Consider the following 15,000-nt stretch of genomic DNA (forward strand, 5'->3'; position numbering starts at 1 on the left):
AGAGCACATTTCTCTCTAAATAATGCCACGTTTATTTCTCAGCAGGTCATATGGAATCATTTTTCCATTTTATACAGAACCAGTCACTTAAATCAGGCATCATTTTTGTCTTAACATTCTTACTATAACCGTCACAACATATCACTAGGTACACATTTACATCAGAGTCAAATATTTTTATTGTATAAACTCCTATTTATTGTCTTTTAAACTTACATATTTACTTTTTTACTTATGTATTACTTACTTAGTTACTTACTCTCTTATTTACTGAGCAACTAGCCGGTTTTAAACTCTTTGGTGTTATCCTTTGTAATATCAAATTGCTTACAAGTCTGTAGCCCATGGCTTTGTGGTTGTTTCAGGAGTTAAGAGGAGTTTCGACTAGTATTATCATCCAGAACCTGTTGACAGGAAGGAACAAAGAAGCAGGACAAATGATGAAGAGGAGCTTTAGAGGAAGACATTTTGTTATGGAGTCTCTCATGACAAATGTAAGGATAGGATATGATAATGACGATGATGATGATGATGAAAACAATAATAAAGATAATCTAGACCTGCGTTTTAAACAAATTGTATGTTGACATCACTATTGGGCCATTTTAATTGTTATAAAGGATGGGGGAGGGGGGAGTTTGATGCCCTGTGTCTTATTTTCTGCGATTTGAAATTTAAATGAAACATCATCTCTTAAAGACTATGGAAAAAAAATTAATAGAGAGCACTTAGCCACTGTTATCACCATGCTCTAAGTGCTTTACTTTAAAAAAAAATTAAACTGATGATTATAGAACAACATAAATTTATCACATGGGAAAACACAAAAGAGCCTGTTCAGACAAAGACACGTCTTCTTTAAACTAGGGAACCTCGAAACTGTTAAGAGGATTGGAAGAGGGAAATTTGTGCTAAGAACATAACACTGAGGTGCATGATCATAGACTTGAGCCCTCAGGCCTTGTTAGGTTGTGGAATGAGTGCAGGATGGAACTCCTACACCACGTGGGCTAAAAAGTCAATTTAACTTGGGCAGACACTCTGGAGTAGGCTCTTTGTTTAATTATAACTTGATCAGGTACTAAAATGTTTTAGATCTGGAGTAATTTTTATATGAAAGAACATTTTAACGGGTTTTTTTTGGGGGGGTGGGAGGTGTTTATTGTTTGTTTGTCTGTATTTCTTTATGATTATTTTGGTAATTCAATTTAAAAGTGTTTGAGTATATTCTTTAAAGGTGGGATATTATTTTGACAATGGCCTACAAATGTTTTTCATTGTAGGTCCTTCTGTTTGACACGGAAGACTTACCACAGTGCCCTCCATCTGCTGTCAAAGAAAATTGTCATCAGTACGACAAGGTGAGTTGTTATCCAATCCAATCTAATCCATTCTTTTGCAGCTCCAACATTATAGATAGATGCAACATTTATGTGGTGTGGGATGGTGTTGGGTTATGGCTCTGTATCACAATAATTATGTTCTCTTGTAACATATTGTTATTTTTTTTCCTAATTGACCAGTACATTTCTCAAAACCGTCAGAATTTCTGGAATCTTCAAGGAGGGAAATGATAATACAGGTTGTCCAGGCAAGTTGGATAAGTTTGTTTTTGGTTGGATGGCCGCTGGTTGGTCAGATAATGGATCTGTAAGTCGGATAAATCAAAATTTAGTCAGTAAAATTGACACTGGTTGGCAGTCGCAAATATATCAGTGCAAATATCACATTCTATATCAGAGCCTATAAGTCTGTTAAAATTGAAAATGCTCGCTTTGTCTGAAGTTTAAAACAATATTATTGTGGGTAAAACTCCAACTACCATACTAGCTATTCTTATAACACGAAACACTCAAATGGATACTGGTGCCTCTATCTATTAGTCTGTTCGGTTTAGCGGCATATGTGTAGGTTTGCATTATTGTAGGGATAAGGGATGAAGGGAGTCAGTATGTAAATATGAAACAAACGATGACGTAGTACATTTGAGTGTCACGGAGGACGCTGGATGATGCTTGTTGTGCAGGTATTTTTAACCCTTTAACAGTGACGTTGATTTTTTGTTTTTTTTTTGTTTCGTCTGTATTTTTAATGGAGTTTTTACCAAGAGAGCAGTAAGAATATCATGACTCTGACTTCAATTATCTATAATTGCACTGCTGTTACTTGTCTTTTGATGAAAACAGTGATCTGGTGTTGGGTCAAAGTAAGATCTAACTACGCCTTTAAAAGGGTACATTGTTTATGTGTTTTACTCTCTCTTTTTCTTTTCTTTTTTTCAACTCAGTATTGCTGATACTTTCTTTTTATATGATTGGAAAGCGAGGTAGTTATTTCACAGGATGCTGGATGGTCTGTGTTTAATGCAATTATTCCTTTATGGGTGACACCGATTTTTTGTTTTCAAGTAATAGTTTCCCTTTATGTTATTTTAGATTCAGAATAAACCATTTCCACCATGAGAGCAGTACAAATAATTCAATTTGGGCTTCAATCAAACTTATAATTGCATTTGCCGTTACTTGTCTTTTGATGAAGATGGTTAGATCAAAGTAAGATTGAAATTCGCCTTTGAAAAGTTAATATGTTGGGGTTTTTTATTCCGATTTTGGGGGGGGGGGGGGGGTTTCAAACACAGCTTCACTTGGGGGTTTTTTGTTTGTTTTTTTAAAAATGTTTATTGTCTGGCAAGCAGATTGCTGTACACTCATGCACGCATAACACGAGGCATCTAGGTCACAAAACAAGACATTTAGGTCTTGTTTGTACTATGGCAGCAAACCAGATCGAGGGGCTCAGTGTTCGAAAGACGTTCCAAAAGAGCAATTCTTGCTACAGCTCTACCATACACCAACCAAAGGATTGATAAGTACTTTAATAAAAATGGACAACTTGAGCAATGTCCAGACTTGAAGAAAATGTTAAATCTTATATTGATATTGTCTAACTGCAATGCAAATATGGAAAGCTGATTTTTGGTCAACAAGAAGATCACAATGGAAAACCTTGTTGAAGAGTCATTGATAGCAAGACACTTTACTTGCCAATTCATTAATGGAGAGAAAGTTTCTGAGGTGGGTAAATCCCCTGACCTATTGAAATCATGTAGCAAAGAATGGCTCGGGTATTCTATTGTCCTGAAAGAGAAGAAAGAGAGCAAGGATATTCTGGAAAAAGAGGCCACCAGAAAAAAAAAATAATAGGATGAAGTGATGCAGCTAAAGACCAAAAAAAAAAGATATTTCAAAATGACAATATTGTTTCGAGCATTCACTCTAATCAGGAAGTGAAAGTGAAAGCAGATTATTGTGTTTTGATGTTTGTTGTTGTGATGAGAGCGAATGTTCGAAACAATATTATAGAAATTGATCATAATTATACTTTAAATATTTTATAAATAGCTCCTTTTATTTAAAAAATTGAACACTATTGTTTCATGGTATTTGTTTTTATGATTTATATATATATATATATAATATATATATATATATATATATATATATATATATATATATATATATATATATATATATATATATATGGGGGGCAAAGTGGCCGAGTGGTTAAGGCATTGCACTGTGATCCAGATGACCCGGGTTCGAGCCCCGCTTCAGTTACTTTCATTTTTTTCCTTGAGCAAGATTATTAACCTCCAATTTGCTCACTTGGACAACACGGGTGATTCCTGTTGACATCAGACATCTTGTTGAATGAGTTATCTATATTCCTTCGTGGAATGCCTAGGCGACGATATCTTATGATATATAGTATGTGTATAATATAGTGAAGGTAGGCCCAATGTATTTATTGATATGAGTCATCAAATGTCTGGAAATTGACTACTTCGTGTCATTTTGTAATGACCGATTGCGTTAAATTGTGGTTGGAGTTTTGCTTGGGCTGGTAGGATTGTTTAATGTTTTTGATACCTGGACACCATGTAATAGCAGCATTAGGTATGATGGACATTGATTCCCTTCATCTGAAAACAACTTTTTAGTTTTGAAACTAACTCTTCATCAAAGTCTACAATAGATTAAGACCATTTCCTCGGGACAATTTCACCATAGATTAAGACCATTTCCTCGGGACAATTTCACCACTGTTTATTGCAATTCATTGATTAAATGACAAACCATATAGAGCTGAATTTCAAGATCCTGATAAAGAAAACAATTCTTAAAGGCATGTCATTAACCCAGAATTTATTTAGGTTAAAGAGAATTAATTGTCGTTTCAAGTCTGGTTAACCATACTGTTGATTTTTACATTTGCTTTGTGTTAACCCTTACCAGATCACAGCCATGCACTGTGCTGCCACCAACCCAAACAGCAAATACCTGGCCAAACTCCTATCTATTGTGCCCAATTCTCAAGTTCCCGATGGAAGGGGACGAAGACCCATTCACTTTGCAGCTGGTTGTAGCAGTCCTGATAATTTAAAACTTCTTCTGAACTGGTAAGTTGATGTCCAAAAGATATGCTGTGAAATACTGTCTCGTATACAACAGATAGAAATGGCCACAAAACAAAGAAGGGGTTTACCCCCCCCCCCCCCCCCCTCCTCTCCTTTCCCAAGAAACTATGCAAACAAAAAGAAATGATATGACTCTGCCAACAAAAACTTCAGATAAGGTGTTATTTTTTTTATGGGGGTTGTTTGGGTTGCTTTTTTTTTGGTGTTGTTTGTTTTGTTAATATCTTTAAGAATTTAGTTTAGATATTATACACAGCACATATTATTTGAAATTTCCATTAAAGAAATAGAAAGATGTTATCCTATTCAAGAATAAAAAATTTTAAAGAAGAAAGAAAGGATCAAAACCTTGAGATTTCTATGACGGTAATGTCAAAATCCTGCTTCTTTAATGGACTCAAGTATTTATTCGCAAATTTCGCTGCTCAATATGAACTCTTCCCTAGGCGAGTGAATACCCACGACACATGCTTTGACATGAGGATCCCCCTCCACTATGCAATCCTGGCCAGAAGGGCTGACAACGTGGCTTTACTCATTGATCATGACAAGAAGAGTGAGTCTTTCTATTCTATCACCACCTTCATTTCTGATATTTGTAGAATTAATATCAAAATCAAATTCAGTCAGCTGTATCATGCACATGAACAAATCTCTTTTAAAATTTTGGCAGGAAAACTTTTGCCTTGTATTAAGCTGACCTCCAACATGTCAAAGAGTCTTAAAACTGAAGACTTTTTATAACCTGCATATCAAATTCATGACATTTTGGGATTGATCATTATGTTGTGGTGCACCTCCCTCATAATTGCGATCTTGGGTGACTGGGTGGCCAATGTAATGAATAATACACAGACCAAATTTATTAAGTTTGAATTGCAGTTTTTATCCTTCCTGAATGCTTCCTTGTCTATATTCAATTAAAGTCTTGCCAAAACTAGATTTAGTCACTCACTCAATTATGTTATTTTAAGAAAGATTTCTTCTTTTTTTTTTTAAGTCACTGGCAGGCAGGAGCCAGTTCATTCATGTTACTTCCCACCCACTCCCTGTCTTCCCCCCCCCCCCCCCCCCCCCCCCAATCCCCTCCATCAACCAAAAGACTCTATCCCTCCTTAATCATTTGATATCTTATGTAACATATTAATTATGAGATGTTTTACTTGATGCGACTATCAATGATTTGATCTTCTGAAGTTAGGCACTAGAGTCAGAGACACAGTGATAGAATTTGCATTGATCAAAGGCAATGAATATGTGAGATACACTGTTCAAATGGACAATGGTGTAAAATGGTGTTTTGTACGCCTTCGGTTTTCACTCTGGAGTGTAAGAATTGATTCTCATTTCTCAACTCGTTTCTCAAATTTATCTTTTTTTAAAATTGAAAACAAATATAAAACAAAATCAAAATAAATAAATTAGAAAAATACGATCCCATTTACTCATCCCAAGGGTAAATTTGTCTTGATGTTGTATACGCAATCATACCTAAATGTGATAGAAATTAATGCTCTAAGCCATCTGCAAGAGCAATTCCAGACAAAGAAAAATTGCTGATCATTTTCATTTATTATGCTAAATGACTTTTAAAAAATACATATCAAAGTTGGCATAAAATGCCAATCTGGCAATCTATAGACAAAAAAAAAATTAAAAAATTGAAGTCAGAGTCGATTTTCAGTGATGACGGCCAGTCATCGGGCGATAGAATCGACATTCTAGTCTGGAGTCAACCATCAATTCTAGAGTCGACCATTGATTCTGGGGGTTGAAAATTGAACATTAATTTTAGAGTCGACCATCGATTCTTGGTTTGAATTTGTTAGTTAATTACAACTGCAATGTGTTTGATTTCATAATATTACCATTGGAATGGATCTTCTTTCAGGCCTAATTTTGATATATAAATTTTCCAGATAAAGTAAAATTGTGTCCACTTAATTTTTAAAAAGTGGGTTATTAGACGGAAGAAGGGGTATTTTTGATAGATAAAAATTTGGGTTATTAAGTGAAGTGGTTAATTCAAGGTGGGTTATTAGGTGGTAACCACAACACTTGCATTTTCTGTGCCTTATGTCAAGCACCAATTGGTTTTATCATCTGTCGTTTTCGTCATTTAAAATATTGTAAATAAATTACAATAAACCGTTAATACCAGATTTTTATTGTGAGGACCATTTCTCAATAAATGAAGGAAAGAAATTAAAACAAAAGTGATATTATTCACCAACCAAAATGATGAACGTTTACATTTTTTTTCCTTAATTTTCTTCCCTAACCTCAAAATAACCATAACCTCATGTTTATTAATTATAACTACATTATTTTATGAACTGTTTTGCCATTGTTTATAATTTCCACCACTTATTTTCTTCCCTCAACCGACCAGGTTCTGGGACTGACCCCAACGTTATTCAATTTGGGATAGGTGGAGTCAACAGGCCATTAAGGAATAACATGTCCCCTCTTCATTTGGCTGCTGAAATGGAAGAAGTGGTAAGAGATATTTTCATCCAATATTTTATGTTCACCAAGAGATGAAAAGCAGATATAGCGATGTGACTCGGGCTTGGCCAGACTTCAAAATTGTTTTGTATTCTCTTTGGAAAAATATTGATTATGTAGCATTGCTCTTGGTAAAAATTTTAGAATTGTTAAGTTCTTAATGCATGGTCTATCCAAATATGATTTGGCTGGTTTGGTATGCAAGAAAAAGCATTAGAACCATCTCGGAGTGGAATGGGCTGGATGAACTGGTCATCATGGCACCACACCTAAACGATTTCAAGGCCCGACTGACATGGGCCCGCGCCCAATGAGGACGCCGCTGAAATACAACCAGACCATTGGTTTCTTCAGCGCCAACCATACAGATACAGATACAAGATCTGGCAAAGAGCACTTTATGATAGATTAGTGTCATATCGAAAGGAAAGCAAGCGGTTGTTATGGTTTTGTTAACACTCAAGGAATTTGGGGTAAATTTTAGTTTCATGGTTCTGATGGATTAGAAGGACTGTGTGTTTTGAATTTGATAAGGCTCAGTAAAACATTGAATTGTCACCTTTGTGTTTGAGAAAATGTTGTGTTGGAGGTTCTTGTGATTGTTTTGCATGGATGATATTCGTCAATTATATTTTGATCAAAGAAGACATTAATATTACACGAAATCACATTGAGTAAAGTAGGGTTTGAAACATTACCCTTGATTAACGTTTTGTTTGTTACCCCAAAGGGCATTGCAAGCATTCTCCTATCCAATGGGGCATTGGTGAATGCCAAAACAAGCGTAAACAATTTCCAGCTGAGCCCTCTCCATATCGCTGCAGGAACTGGCAACCTGGAGATGGTTAAACTGTTGGTGAAACATGGAGCTGTTGTGGAACAAAAAGGTCAGGGGTCAACTATCTTTTAAAAATTATGTACAATTTGATTTTATAAGATATATTTATGTTTATGTAGATTGTGTATGTTATCCCGAATGACAGCTTCACAGTTTTTCTCCTCATGGGCAAACAAAGGGTGCCAGGCCATAGAGCTAGTATTTGTTTTTATTGGGAGATTCAGTTTTACCTGACACCTCCTTGTTTGGTATTGAGAGGTCGCCAAATTCATGTGGTCTCTATTGATCTATTTCTTCTTCTTATTCTTTTTCTTCTTCTTTTTCTTCTTCTTCTTCTTCTTCTTCTTCTTCTTCTTCTTCTTCTTCTTCTTCTTCTTCTTCTTCTTCTTCTTCTTCTTCTACTTCTTCTTCTTCTTCTTCTTCTTCTTCTTCATCATCATCATCATCATCATAAAAACCAAATGACTGTCAGATTGTGCATTATTGACGATGGTGTATGTCCAAAAGAAAAAAGAAAAATAATTGCGCCTTCTTCATAGCCTGTAGTGTATTTTTAAAAGTCCCAATTTTGCTCAATAGCCTTATACCAGCAGGTTGGTTGATCCTTAAGCAGAACGTGTTTAGGGAAAAAGGAGTGAAGATAACTGTCAACGTTGGAGGGAAGAATATTAAAACATTAATACCCACGACTGTCTAGTTTGTATTTTATTTGAACCAATTTGGTATTAATCTATTGGTATCTCAGGAAGAAAAAAAATTAATCCTTTGCACATGGGGATTCTTTTAGTCGTAGTTCATGCTGCATGGTAAGGTAACCATCCTAGTTACTGTATTTCAATAGTGCATCTAATGCATCTGCTTTACCATTAATGAATGAGTAATGTTATTGTATTATTCTTGTATCTATTTAGTTAGCAATTGTTACTGTTTAACAATACTGAAACTGGGGGAGACTGATAACATAGGCCTTATGTCTCCGAAGGATTTTTGTTTTTCATGTAATTAAATGTTTTGTGATCATTATTTAGCTCATGATATATCTCTAAACACATTCTAGACCGTCTTGGGCGAACTGCTTTATTGATGGCTTGCATGAATGGTGCAACCAAAGTATTGTCATACTTTCTCCATATTGGCGCCAACCCTGAACGTGCTGACAGCTCAGACAACACACCCCTCCACTACGCAGCTGCTTATGGATGGTACTTCACAGTCAAGATGTTGATGGATATTGGAGTGGACTCAAATGTCAGCAACATGTGGAAGGTGGAACAAACTGTTTTGTTTTGGGTGGACTTTTGTACATTTCAGAGATAGTTTCCTCTTTAAAAACGCTCTCTTTGTACAAAAACAAATATTATATTAGGTCTTCTCTGCCACATCAAGGCCTAATAATATGTGACCAGTCGTCTTTAGATGGTATAATTTCGTTTAACCAGTGAACCGACGTGCCCTGGAAAAATTCATATTTGAACATTTTGCCAGAAACTCGTCCTTTAAATATTTATCCTTAAATCGTTTGATATTTGAAGGACAAGTTTTCTGGCCAAATTTTTAAATATGAGTTTTTCCAGAGCACAACAGTTAACTAAATAAAAGTGAATTTTAATTCATGAAATTTAAATTTAAATAAATGCCTTTATTATGGAGTGAGTTGTGTATTACAAACTTTTAAAAACTTTAATTTCCTAATTCTGATCATTTTGACATAAATCCAATATTCTAGTTCATTCTGATGTAACTGATTTAAGACAGTGGGCCACCTATTACAAATGGCATATGGATTTAGAATTTAAATCAGAGTAATATTCTTTTATCACTGCTAGTAAATGTATGGAACTTTCATTATTTTTGGCTTCAGTAGCCAACTGGATTTCAGACGAAGTCATGCTATGTTTATTATCATTAAAAGCAGAATATCAATTTTAGGGCTCGATATGATGTCTAACAGATGTTTGTCACCTGTGAAGTAGAACTTTTATTTCACATATTCAGATTTGAGAACAGATGAATGGAGTCGTTTTATATGACAGTAATGGTTGAATTGAAATTCAAATAGTATAGCATTTTTTTTTTCTCAAACCTTAGTCAGATTTACTGAAACCAATTTTACGTATACAAACAGTTTCATTTTTTATCCATGATGTATGTGAATGATCATTAAGAAAAAATAATAGAGCAGAAAGATTTTTCATGATGAATTCCAAGTTTACGAAGTAAAAAACAGATATCTGAATTGTTATATATCATTTTCTGATCCTCTCCTCTAAGACAATCTTTGGATCTGAATATCAGTGACTTTGGCAGATTTCAACCTCAAATTTCGTGTTGTTTTAACACACACTTACATCCATTCCCGTACTCCTCCATCCTGCAACAGGTTTCACCATTGTTTGTTGCCTATATGAAGGGTCATGTTGGAATTGTCAGATTACTGCTGGGCTACGGAAGCGTCAGTATCAACCAAGTACTCAATGATGGTCAGGCTTTATTTTGTTTTGTTTCTTTATTATCTAAATATCAGTTTCTAATTGAACTAGTTTAATAGAATTACACCTTTCTTCTTTGCAGACATTTATCTCTTTATCAGTAAGCACTTTAGGCTTCATTGCCTAGGGATTGTTCCTTTTTTTTTCTTTTTCTTTTTTTTTTTTGGAGGGGGTAAAATTTACACCATTACTCATTTGCATCTGAGTATTTATTTAGGCTTCATTGCGTAAGAATTTTTTTTCTTTTTTTTTTTCTGTAAAATTTACATCAATATTATTCATTTGCATCTGAGTATTTTTGCTTTTTGAATAGGCATTATTGTTAGAGGATCCAACCAAACTCGCCCACCCTCCTCTTAGATTTCATTCTTTTTTATGCTTTTCCTTAACCACCAAAACTGAAAACTCCCCAATCCTATCTACAAAGTCGCTGTCTATAATTATGGGTCATCGCACAGGCAACAAGTATCACCATTAGAAAAAACAAACCAAAACGTTGTTTGAAATATGAAAGAATCATAAAATACAGTGAAAGATATTTCAATACAAATTTTAATTCCATCCGACATGTAGTAAAGGCTTTAGGCTTGATTGAAAAAGAGCGTTTAGATAAAATCAAATTAATTTATTATTGTCGTTATTATCATCAGCATCATCATTGTCATTGTCTGTATCATTACTTGTTTATTCATTTGTTAATTTGGTTATTAAACTATTTATTTAGTATAGTAATTATTTTTACATGAAACATAAACACCATATTTGAACCTAGTTTGTTTTTGTTTCTTGTTTTTTGGGGGGTTTTTTTCTTTGCCAGGTCATTCTGGCTTTTTTTTTTACGTAAAGAAGAAACGATTACTTCACTATTATTAACCTTCATTATTTGCCCAACACAAAATGGACACTTTTTCAATCCAAATCTTATTGTACAAATTACTGAGATGATTATCAACATTTGTTTGGGCCGACTGATTGAAGCCATAAGTCTAATGCCTCTTTAACAGTATTGATGATGAAAATTGAAATGACCCTTTTTAAATCAAAGGGTTAAATTCACCTCTACATCTATTACCAGGTTCCACTCTCCTGTTCCATGCCTGTGAAAGTGATTTGACACATGAAGACCTCTATGAACAGATTGAGTACATGGTAAAGGACAAAGGTGCTTTGTGTGACATTAAAAATGCCGATGGGGAGACTGCGGTGAGTGGGGTTTTTTTTTGTTATTTGGATTAATTTCAATTTTTTTTTTTTCCAAAGTGTTAAAAGCTTTTGGTCACTGGCAAGCTAGTGATTAAGGGAGAATTTTTAAGTGTAATTTAATAATGCATAATTTTTACAAATAAATTTTTTATGGTTAGACAATGCTGTTTCTAGTCAGATACTCATTTTACACCTGAGTACCATGAGAGAATATGGGTGATGACTTAACTATGTACCGCTCAGAGCAAGACTCAAATCCTGGACTCTCCAGTCTGAAGACGAGTGTCATACCACAACACCACATAGCCACAATATTGTTATTATTATGTTATTTTTCCTGTGCGTAATACTTTTTATTCGTCACATAAAAGAATAATATTCCAGAATCTGTAATTTGTACTTCATCATAGCATGCTTAAGAACTGAATAAAAGAGGAATTGAAACAAAAACTCTTAAGTCTCAACATGTACTTTTAAAAAATATCAATGTGGTCGAACATTACAATAATGAACTTTAAGCCATATTCAAATGCATCGACTATAACTTGAAACCCACTTGGATATTTTTCACACTCTCATTTCCCCCCCCCCCCCCCCCTCTCTCTCTCTCTCTCTCTCTCTCTCTCTCTCTCTCTCTCTCTCTCTTCTCTCTCTCTCTCTCTCTCTCTCTCTCTCTCTCTCTCTCTCTCTCTCTCTCTCTCTCTCTCTCTCTCTCTCTCTCTCTCTCTCTCTCTCTCTCTCTCTCTCTCTCTCTCTCTCTCTCTCTCTCTCTCTCTCTCTCTCTCTCTCTCTCTCTCTCTCTCTCCTCTCTCTCTCTCTCTCTCTCTCTCTCTCTCTCTCTCTCTCTCTCTCTCTCTCTCTCCTCTCTCTCTCTCTCTCCTCTCTCTCTCTCTCTCTCTCTCTCTCTCTCTCTCTCTCTCTCTCTCTCTCTCTCTCTCTCTCTCTCTCTCTCTCTCTCTCTCTCTCTCTCTCTCTCTCTCTCTCTCTTCTCTCTCTCTCTCTCTCTCTCTCTCTCTCTCTCTCTCTCTCTCCTCTCTCTCTCTCTCTCTCTCTCTCTCTCTCTCTCTCTCTCTCTCTCTCTCTCTCTCTCTCTCTCTCTCTCTCTCTCTCTCTCTCTCTCTCTCTCTCTCTCTCTCCTCTCCTCTCTCTCTCCTTCCTCTCTCTCTCTCTCTCCTCTCTCTCTCTCTCTCTCTCTCTCTCTCTCTCTCTCTCTCTCTCTCTCTCTCTCTCTCTCTCTCTCTCTCTCTCTCTCTCTAATGTGATTATCAGACTTTAATCTCATATTTCTGGCTGGGACGTAGAATTCAAGCATTTCATTAATGTATCCAGGACAATCAGAGGGCAGTGATTTAAAAACAATAGTACAGATCTTAGATTCTAAACGTTCCCCAACAGGAAGCCAGTGGAGTTCTCTTAGCAAACCCGATGCAGATTGATTTCTACTCTTTCTATAAATAAGCCTGGCAGCATCTTTCTTGTCTACCTGGAGGAATTTTATTTTATCTTTATTTATAGAAGAGAGGAGAGAATTGCAATTTTTCAGTTTCTCTTTCTCCTACTCTCTATCTTTCTTCCCCTACTCACAACCCCTCCATTTCTGTGTTCACTCGCTACCTTCTCTTCACCCACTTCTTTATTTTATTGTTTTGTATTGTAATGACATCAAAAAGCCAAGCAAGCAATCTGGCTAAGGCAAGATGGTCACCGGTCATTTCAGCCATAGCATAATAAAACATATTTTAAAACAATGCTAACAACATTTCTCTAAAAGCTAAGTGAAGTACTTGAACATTTTAATGGAATTGGAATGAAATAGTCTTTCAGAATTTACTGCCACAAGTCGTGTTGTGAAAACTCGTATGATGTAATTTTCATCTAAATTATATGAAATCGTTTTAGTACATACACATTTTTAGATATGAATTGCTTCTTTTTAGTGAGCAAATATATTGGAACAATGATTGATAAAAGGATTATAGATTTATTCTACAACTCTTCAAAGGTAGGGATAAGCATAAGCTCTGCTAACTTAATGACACCCGATGCTTAACAAATACACTGCCCAAGGCTATGAATTACATTTAACTATGATATGGCCTTTTCAGGTCTAGGTTGGGTTTTTTTAATGAGCCGGCCGAACAAATGATAAGGAAAACTGTATATCACTTTTTTAAAAATCGAATTAGATTTTACAAAATATCAAAATATACAAGACATCATTAAGTGTCCACTGTTGTTTTTTTGGGTTTTTTTAATGCCCTGTGTTTTGTCTTTTTTTTTTCTTCTTTTTTAATTGATGTAAACCCAATTTTGAATCATCATTTTAAAAAAAAATCTTTTATGATAAATGGTGTGCGTTCGATATTATTTACTCATACAAAATGTTTCTGTGCAGATGGAATATTTGTTATTTTACTGTCACTTTTATTAGAAACGAGTCAATGATTTTTTGAAAGATTCAATTAAAAATTTGATTGGTGTGGTGAAATAGTTTTTTTATTGACTTTTTTTTTTGGAGATTATTTGGGGAGGGGGGGGGGGAGGAGGATTTCCTTTTTGTGGTTTTTGTGGGGGTTTTTTCATAATTTTTTTTTCACATTTTTGACTGCTTGCCTCACAACATTCTTATTGCTAAACTAGCTGTCTGTGGGCTAGAACAAAAAGCTCTTTATTTAATTGAAAAATACTTGAGCAGAAGAAAACAACAAATAAAATTAGAGGATGCTGTGAGCGAGTGGGCAGGCATTAAAAAAGGCGTTCCACAGGGATCAATTCTTGGACCATTACTTTTTAACATTTTTATAAATGATATATTTTACTTTATCAGAGAGGGAAAATTATATAATTATGCTGACGATAATACCCTGTCATATGCTCATTCAAATTTCGATATGCTTTTAAAAACTATTGAAAATGAAAGCGAAATCCTTATCAAATGGTTCAAAATAAACTGTATGCAAGCAAACCCGGACAAATTCCAGGCAATTGCAGTAGGTACAAAAACACACACAAAGAAACCCACGTTCAATATTGGAACTGCAAGTACTACATGTGAAGAAGTTGTAAAATTACTAGGGATCGACATAGACTACCAACTAAAATTTGATTTACACATTAAAACCATCTGCCGTAAAGCTTCTCAGCAATTAAATGTCTTAAAAAGGCTTGGAAAATACCTTTCAAAATTGAACAAGTTAACAATATTTCACTCTTTTGTATTGTCAAATTTCAATTTTGTCCACTAGCTTGGCATTTCTGTTCTAAAACTAATTGTGATAAACTTGAAAAGATACAAGAAAGAGCACTGCGTTTTATTTATGAAGATAACAAAAAATCCTACGACCAATTACTTTCAAAGGCCAAAGTCCCCTCCCTACAAATAAGACGAATGAGAACAATTGCTTTGGAAATGTTTAAAATTTTATACAAAATTGCTCCTCCGTGTCCATCTGATATGGTCATTTTGAAAAATAACAGATACAATC

At 35.0% G+C, this 15,000-nt stretch overlaps 1 protein-coding gene across 1 annotated transcript in view; it reads left to right on the forward strand.

Annotated features, from left to right (window-relative positions):
- The window catches only part of LOC144956515 (poly [ADP-ribose] polymerase tankyrase-like), an 86,812-nt gene that overhangs the window by 19,346 nt on the left and 52,466 nt on the right, over positions 1-15,000 (forward strand). Inside the window, exons 14-22 of the mRNA XM_078887455.1 lie at positions 366-494; positions 1,284-1,361; positions 4,296-4,459; positions 4,924-5,033; positions 6,870-6,976; positions 7,716-7,872; positions 8,881-9,089; positions 10,204-10,303; positions 11,388-11,515. Coding sequence (XP_078743581.1) covers positions 366-494; positions 1,284-1,361; positions 4,296-4,459; positions 4,924-5,033; positions 6,870-6,976; positions 7,716-7,872; positions 8,881-9,089; positions 10,204-10,303; positions 11,388-11,515 — 1,182 coding nt within the window. The remainder of the gene's footprint in view (positions 1-365; positions 495-1,283; positions 1,362-4,295; positions 4,460-4,923; positions 5,034-6,869; positions 6,977-7,715; positions 7,873-8,880; positions 9,090-10,203; positions 10,304-11,387; positions 11,516-15,000) is intronic.

This window comes from Berghia stephanieae, chromosome 1 (genome assembly GCF_034508935.2).
Source record: "Berghia stephanieae isolate SIO BIC M18660-M18661 chromosome 1, UCSD_Bste_1.3, whole genome shotgun sequence".
Classification (NCBI taxonomy): domain Eukaryota; kingdom Metazoa; phylum Mollusca; class Gastropoda; order Nudibranchia; family Aeolidiidae; genus Berghia; species Berghia stephanieae.